Source organism: Bactrocera tryoni, unplaced genomic scaffold (genome assembly GCF_016617805.1).
Source record: "Bactrocera tryoni isolate S06 unplaced genomic scaffold, CSIRO_BtryS06_freeze2 scaffold_11, whole genome shotgun sequence".
Classification (NCBI taxonomy): Eukaryota; Metazoa; Arthropoda; class Insecta; order Diptera; family Tephritidae; genus Bactrocera; species Bactrocera tryoni.
Genome location: NW_024395824.1, coordinates 2975443 through 2983452, shown reverse-complemented (window position 1 = coordinate 2983452; position 8010 = coordinate 2975443). Strand labels below are relative to the sequence as shown.

Genomic DNA, 8010 nt, shown 5'->3' with positions numbered 1-8010 from the left:
AGGAAATCACTAAACAAATATGCCAACGAAACGTCTTCTTCTCCATCAAAATCGACCTTTGTAGCAGAAACAGACGAATAAGAGCTGGAAAATGAAATAAATTGGGTATTAAAAAAGAAAGAAAAGAGGGAAAGCAAAAAACGCAAAGCAGATTCTTCACCGGATGTAATGCTGAAGTCCCCGAGTCCGGAAAACACAGCAGAATGTAAAAAAGCTACAAAATTAAGTCATCGCCCTCCGCCAATTATTATATCAGAGAATTTTAATCAACCTTTGATGCGTTCCTTGATAAAAGCAGAAGTTCAAAATACTTACACACTCAAGCTCACTGGCCCAAGCTCATGTAAAATAAACGTTTCAAATCGTTCAGACTACAGAATACTAACAAGGAAATTAAACGAATCGCAAATTTCTTGGTTCTCGTACGAGGACAATCAATCGCGTGATATACTCGTAATGGTAAAAGACCTTCATCACAAATGTGAGCCTGAAAGCACTGTCGCAGATCTTCAGAAGCAGGGTTTTAAAGTTTCGAAAGTCATAAATCAATTTCAATATAAAACAAAAAATCCATTAAATATGTTTATTGTTTGCTTCGAATCAAAAATCTACGAAATTGAGCATATTTTAAATTCTGTCGTCAAACTCGAGCCCATAAAGCCATCGAATCTTGTACCGCAGTGTAAGTCCTGTCAAGCATTCGGTCACACCAGAAATTACTGTTGTAAACCACCAAGGTGTGTAATGTGCCCCGAAAATCATTCAACTCTAAACTGCACAAAACCTGTTGATCTACCGCCAAAATGTTGTAACTGCAATCAAAGTCACCCTGCGAACTATAGGGAATGTGAAGTGGCAAAACAACTTCAAAAAATTAGAAACACGACTGAAAAAAATAAAGAGCATTATCAAAAACCAAAACGCATAAGTACAACCGCTTCTACTGCTCCTCAGAAGGAAGTTACTAATGTAAGTCAGAAATCTGGAAAACCCTCATTTGCCATCATAACTAAAGGCAGTAATCAGGTACAACAACTTATGTCTGCAAACCAAACAAATTCTAATGCTGTTATTGATATAACTAGGGATGGCAACGATTAATCATTTGATTAAATTAATCGATTATTTTCATTCAATTTACGATTTAATTGCATCAAAACACCTTTTCTAATTAATCGACTAGTACTCGAGTAATTGCAATATAATCGCAATCAGCATTTTGAAAGTTAATACATTTTATGTTCATCTAAGTTAGCGTACAAGGGTCGAAATTGGTCGCATCAGTCATTAATGACTGGAAACGGTGTAAACATAGTTAAATTCTAATATGTCAACGTAGTTTAATATCAACAAATGAATGTCTGGTAACACTGCATTTACAGTTAAGTCAAACGCATTTTACGTTCAGTTGTTTGAAGAGCAATGGCGTCAGTTAAAAGCGAAGTGTGGAAATTTTTTAATAAATTAAGCAATAACTACGTTAAATGTCAACTTTGCTGCAAAAATTAAAAATTGTCTAATAACACATTAAATATGTTGCAGCAATTAAAATTAAAGCATGCAACTGTAGCTTGCAAATTGGTGATAAGTCGGAGCAATCGGTATTACATTTTAAATTTCTTCTAGTTATATATAAATACATATATGTGTACAAATTAGACTCTGCAATCTAGGAGTAAAGACAATGTTTCCCTAAGTGAAGACACTGACACTATGATTGAAATGCCGAGTTGCAGCAGCAAACCAATTAATGAAAGCCCTTTGAGTGTGGGGCCAAGCTTCAGCAGCAAGAAACCGAATGAAAGCAGCATGATAGAGCTACCCAGCTGTAGCAGTAAAAATCCTCAACCCCTCATTTCTAAAGTCTTCCAAAATATTGAAAACCTTTCGCTTCATGGATCAAAGAACCAAAAGCTACAGCATGGAATAGTGGAAATAGTTATCAAGGATAATCTACCTTTTGACTTTGTTGAAGGTATATTAAAATACATTACAAAACAAATTGATAATTAATGACTCTTTTTGTTCATTTATTTTTTAAAAGGTAAAAGCTTCTTAAGTTTCATGAAGCAACAGTTAATTAACTTTTTTATTGACGAAAAAAAAAGTAATGGCTGTAGTGACCGACAATGGTGCAAACATCGTAAAAGCAGTACACGATTCATTTGGCAAAAAGCGCCATATTCCTTGTTTTGCACACACCCTAAATTTGGTATGTGAAAACTCACTGAACAATCCTGAAGTAAATGCAGTTGTTCTAAAATGCAAAGAAATAGTTAAGTGGCTAAAAAGAAGTGTTAAAGCTATTGATGATCTTCGAAATATGCAAGCTGCTGCCGGAGTAGCTGAAGACAAAATGCTAAAGCCAATTTTGGACATGAAAACACGTTGGAATTCGACCTAATACATGCTCGAACGGTTCATTAAACTATGTTCATGTATTAACCAAATACTCTCAACTATTCTGAGGCACCGGTAATGATAACATCTAAGGAAAAAGATGATATCATGGAAATACTTAGTATATTGAGACCATTAGAGGCAATGACTGTACAACTAAGTGGTGAACAACGAGCAACGTTAAGTCAAAGGATTCCATTAGTTCACTGTGGTCGGGAACAAAGAGTGAGAATAACAGCTAAACAGCCAGTCGCTGAAAAACTAAAAGATGTCGTGTTAAATCAGTTTGATCGTAGATTTGGCTACATCGAACATTCCTTTTTGCTAGCTGCATCAACATTACTCGATCCGAGATTCAAAAAAAATAATTTCAAAGACCCATTAGCGTTGTCCCCAGTTATAAAGTGTTTACGTACAGTTACAGATGATACTATGGAAACGGGCAACGAGTCGTCAGGCGAACCGGTAGAGAATGAGTTTGACCTCTGGGCTCCTCACAAAACTCTAGTGCACAAAAGAAGGAGGAAGGACAACGATTTTACATCTCCACAAGATGAATTGAGCTTCTATTTGAATTGTCAGGTATTAGAACTGTCGAAACACTATAGATTCTTGGGAAGAAATAAAAACCGTTTACCCAAAACTGTACAGACTTTCAAAAAAGTATTGTCATCTACTTGGTACCTCAGTACCAGCTGAGCGGCTTTTCTCAAAGGTGGGTGCAACTCCGACCGAAAAACGCTATCGTTTGACAACAAAACGTTTATCGAAATTGCTTTTTCTTCAAACTTGGTTGAACAGAGAATAAATTTTCTTGACTTCAATGAATATATTTTCATTTATGCTAAGACAAATGATTTTTTAATACGATATTTTAATTCCGTTTTTATACTCTCGCAACAAAGGAGAGTATTAGACATAACGGTTGTTTGTAAGTCCTAAAACTAAAAGAGTCAGATATAGGGTTATATATATCAAAGTGATCAAGGTGACGAGTAGAGTCGAAATCCGGATGTCTGTCTGTCCGTCCGTCCGTCTGTCCGTCCGTCCGTCTGTCCGTCCGTCCGTCTGTCCGTCCGTCCGTCTGTCCGTCCGTCCCTCCGTGCAAGCTGTAACTTGAGTAAAAATAGGGATATCATGATGAAACTTGGTACACGTATTTCTTGGCTTCATAAGAAGGCTAAGTTCAAAGATAGGCAAATTCGATCTACTGCCACGCCCACAAAATGGCGAAAACCGAAAACCTATTAAGTGTCATAACTAAGCCATAAATAAAGATATTAAATTGAAGTTTGGCACAAAGGATCGCATTAGGGAGGGGCACATTTGGACGTAATTTTTTTGGAAAAGTGGGCGTGGCCCCGCCCCCTACTAGGTTTTTTGTACATATCTCCGAAACTACTATAGCTATGTCAACCAAACTCTATAGAGTCGTTTCCTTCAGGCATTTCCATATACAGTTCAATAATGGAAGAAATTGGATAATAACCACGCCCACCTCCCATACAAAGGTTATGTTGAAAATCACTAAAAGTGCGTTAACGGACTAACAAAAAACGTCAGAAACACTAAATTTTACGGAAGAAATGGCAGAAGAAAGCTGCACCCAGGCCTTTTTTAAAAATTGAAAATGGGCGTGGCGTCGTCCACTTATGGACCAAAAACCATATCTCAGGAACTACTATACCAATTTCAATGAAATTCGGTATATAATATTTTCTCAACACCCTGATGACATATACGAAATATGGGTGAAATCGGTTCTCAACCACGCCTTCTTCCAATATAACGCTATTTTGAATTCCAACTGATGCCTCCTCTGCATAATATATACATTAGGAACCAATGATGATACCGGTATAAAACTTTACACAAATACGGTATTTGAAAAATATGTAAATGGCGGATAATGAAATCTCGATTATCACTTTATCATGCGAGAGTATAAAATGTTCGGTTACTCCCGAACTTAGCCCTTCCTTACTTGTTGTTTTTGTGTATATACCAAAACACTTTGAATGTCTGAAATAAGAATATAGTCTCCTACATATATTTTATTGGTTTTAGTTTTACGCAAAGTTGCAAAACATAGCCTTTCAAGCAAGAAGCAATTCTTTTACTTTAAGATTGTTGTTACTTCACTTCAAATATAGGTCACTTTCTCTTTTAGGATATGTCTGGGACTCTGTGATAGAGCATTATAATACAAGATTCGGCGCTGAAACATGGTGGTGGTCTTTATGCAATTTAGTAATAATTGAAAACATTGAAATTAATCGATTAATCGATTTTTTACATTAATTGCAATTAATTGCAATTATTATTTTATATCTTGCAATTAACCATTTGGATATTTAATCGAATAAAAAAAAATTTGCCATCCCTAGATATAACCAATTGTTTAATCCAAACAAATACTCCTCTGCATTAACCCCACAAATTACAAAAAGTAATAGAGGCGTAATGTAGAGGAGTATCAACCGCCTCAACTTCACGCAACGGGCGAAAAAGGAGAAACGAAGAAAACATCTTCCCGCGCTTTTTACCAAAAAGGCTTTATTATCCCGCCAATATAGAAGTGAACACAACAAGTGAAAACGCAGAACACAATTAAGTAAAATTAAACACAAGTGAACACAGTGATACATTCAAGTGAACAAACACAACAAACAGGAAAAACCCTCCAATCATCATTTCAACCAAAAATATCAACACAGGATATAAAGCAGCAGCAGGTTACAATAATTTAATAAATTAACATAGATTTACATGTATCTATAGAGTAAAGCTGAGATCACACGATTGGTCAAATGTACCGATTTTTGACAAAATTTTTCTGTACAAATTTGTACAAAATAAATTTTGTGTACCGATACAATTTTCAGTGTTCACACGATTGGCGTACTTGAGCCAGAATTTTTCTGTACTGATTTGTACACTTCAATAATATGACAAATATTTGTGCAACCCTGTCACATGGTTGGGCTTGTCATCTTAAATAAAGTAGATAGCTGATAAGCTTTGAATACATAATTACATATATTTGAACGTAATTTTATAATTTTTAAATATAATGATTTCTTCATCAAGAAAAAGAAAATAGTGGCAATTATGTGTATTTGTGTACACTTAATTAATAAAAAGAAACAAATAAAAGAAAAACCGAAATTGAAGAAGCGAAGTGTTTGGGTGCTAGATTGGCTTCAGAGGAGAAATACTGACGGGGCGTATGCAAAAACTCTGCGCGAGTTTCGTGAAGTGAATAATCAAAAATATTTGTTTAAAAATTATCTTCGCATGAACGAAGCCACTTTTAATTATATTCTTGAATTAGTCTCCCCAAACATAAAAAAGTGACACCAATATGCGCAAAGCAATACCAGCAAATGAACGTTTGGCGGTTACACTTCGCTTCCTTGCCTCTGGAGACAGCTTCAAAAGTTTATCTGTTGACTTTCGCATTGCGCCGAATACCATATCTATATTTGTGCCGGAGGTTTGCGATGCAATTTACAAAGCTTTGAAAAATGAATATTTACAGGTAGCTATACATAATGACATCAAAAATATAAATTAATGTCACATTACATATTTGCAAGGTTCCAAATAACGAACAGATGTGGATTGACATTGCCCAAAAATTTAGTGATAAATGGAATTTTCCCCATTGTATAGGCGCAGTTGACGGGAAACACATTGTGATGAAGGCTCCGCCGCGGTCTGGAAGTACCTTTTATAATTATAAAGGTACTAATAGTATTGTACTTATGGCTATTGCGGATGCGGACTACCGATTTATATATATTGATGTCGGGTGCAATGGCAGAGTTTCGGACGGCGGCGTTTTTGGAAAGTCCACATTTCAGAAAGCTTTGGACAATAACACACTGAGATTGCCTTTACCACAACCATTGCTAAATCGTGACCGTGATTGTCCATACTTGTTAGTGGCGGATGATGCATTCCGCATGCAAAAGCACATTTTAAAACCATACCCTGGTAAAAATTTAACTGCCGGTCAACGCATATTCAATTACCGATTGTCACGTGCTAGGCGCGTTGTCGAAAATGCAATTCAACTGAATGAGCATAAAACGACCCAAATAACACTGGCCTGCTGTGCCTTGCATAATTTTTTAATAAAAAAAAATGCCAGTTATTTGGAAGGTTTAACTACAGATAGGAATGATCAACAAGACAATTCAGTTCCTGAGCAACAAGGAGCAGAGGAACGTCCAACGACATACATAACCAATGAAGCCAAAGAAATTCGTGAGGAGTTCGAACAATATTTTATGACAGCCGCTGGAGAAATACCATTTCAATATACATAGATGTTTATGTTAAATAAAATTAATGATTTAAATATGTATGTAACTTTATTAATATAGAAGAAAAAACAATTCAATGAAATATCAATCATCATTTAATTCTGAAAGCGCATCTATAGTGCACTTCATAATATTAATTTCAAGTTTTTTTGCTGCTTTCTCATTTTTTGCCTTCATTTCACGCATTTGCGACGCTGTGTACATGCCGAAGGAATACCACTTGTCTTCTTTTTCTGCATACAACAAATCTGTTGCGCGTTTTAAAATATCTTCTGGCGAATTGGTTGCTGCATCAGCTGGCGATGATGTTGATGCGTTGGATTGCATGTTGATGGATTGAAAATGCGTGTTTGGTAAACTTTCACTATCAGGGCTTATATTTGAAACAGATGAAGTCGTTTTTTTTTTGTCGTGGTTATGATAAAACTGCAGTCCAAAATTGCCAATGAGGTTGTGAACTTGACGCACTCTGACCAGACTTTGCCTGTAATTTGTTTTTTGTATTATTGTACGCTGTTTTCACATTCGCCCACTTGGCTTTGTACTCATCAACGCTACGGCCATGACAGTTCGCTGCAACTTCTCTCCATGCGTTCTCTCTCTTCTGTCGGTTTTTATAGTCTGATGAAGAATATTCCCACAGACAAGGATGTTTTTCTATTATTTCTATTAAATTAAAAACATCTTCCGAGGACCATGCCGTTGTAACTTGAAAACGCTTTCTCTTTTTATCTGGCGTTGGTGTTGGTTCTGCAGACATATTGGATATATTTTCGCATATTGCTGTAGTCAAATTATCAAAGATTTCATCTTCATCTGTATCCATATTCTGAAAAATAAAAGAACAATATTAATATATAAAATGTAAATAAATAAATATATATAAACATATCATAAATATTTATACTCACCAATAGATGTAGTGACTTGTTTAATAACGGACAAATGGAATAAAGAGCAGTGGTGCATCAATTGTTTTTGCAGATATCAGTGCTGCCAAGTTTAAAAATTATTTATTATTATTACCGTGCGATTCTGTAACTTGAGACAGTCTCAAGTCTCTAAATTTGAGATTTTAAGTTAGAGACAATTTTTGAGACTTGAGATGATATTGCTATTCTGTAAGTGACAGTCACAAAATCTATTACATTTCATTATTCAGAGATGTTTTTGAACTTGAATGAAAATAAATATGTCGATAACAAATATTAAATTTTCTATAACATAGTCAAAAACATAATTATCAATGAAAATAAAAATATATGTTGACTTTGTTTCA

At 35.3% G+C, this 8010-nt stretch overlaps 1 protein-coding gene, 1 long non-coding RNA gene and 1 pseudogene across 2 annotated transcripts; 2 read left to right on the top strand and 1 right to left on the bottom strand.

Moving 5' to 3' along the window:
- Positions 1–1357: 1357 nt before the first annotated feature.
- LOC120779544 lies at positions 1358–3208 on the top strand (annotated as a pseudogene).
- Positions 3209–5483: 2275 nt separating this feature from the next.
- LOC120779890 (protein ALP1-like) lies at positions 5484–6813 on the top strand. The gene is made up of 2 exons (XM_040112238.1): positions 5484–5941; positions 6000–6813. The coding sequence occupies exons 1-2, from the start codon at positions 5765–5767 to the stop codon at positions 6732–6734; spliced, it is 912 nt and encodes a 303-aa protein (XP_039968172.1). The 5' UTR covers positions 5484–5764; the 3' UTR covers positions 6735–6813.
- Positions 6814–7278: 465 nt separating this feature from the next.
- LOC120779891 lies at positions 7279–7724 on the bottom strand. Its single transcript, XR_005705752.1, has 2 exons — positions 7643–7724; positions 7279–7560 (listed from the first exon to the last, which is right to left on the bottom strand). It is a non-coding gene; the product is annotated as an uncharacterized LOC120779891 (long non-coding RNA).
- Positions 7725–8010: the final 286 nt, after the last annotated feature.

What these genes read in the sequence shown, in the direction of transcription:
- LOC120779890 (XM_040112238.1), top strand. Translation starts at nt 5,765, where the DNA reads ATGCGCAAAGCAATACCAGCAAATGAACGTTTGGCGGTTACACTTCGC. An exon ending in TGAAAAATGAATATTTACAG is followed by an intron (nt 5,942 to 5,999) that starts GTAGCTATACAT and finishes CATATTTGCAAG; the next exon opens with GTTCCAAATAACGAACAGAT.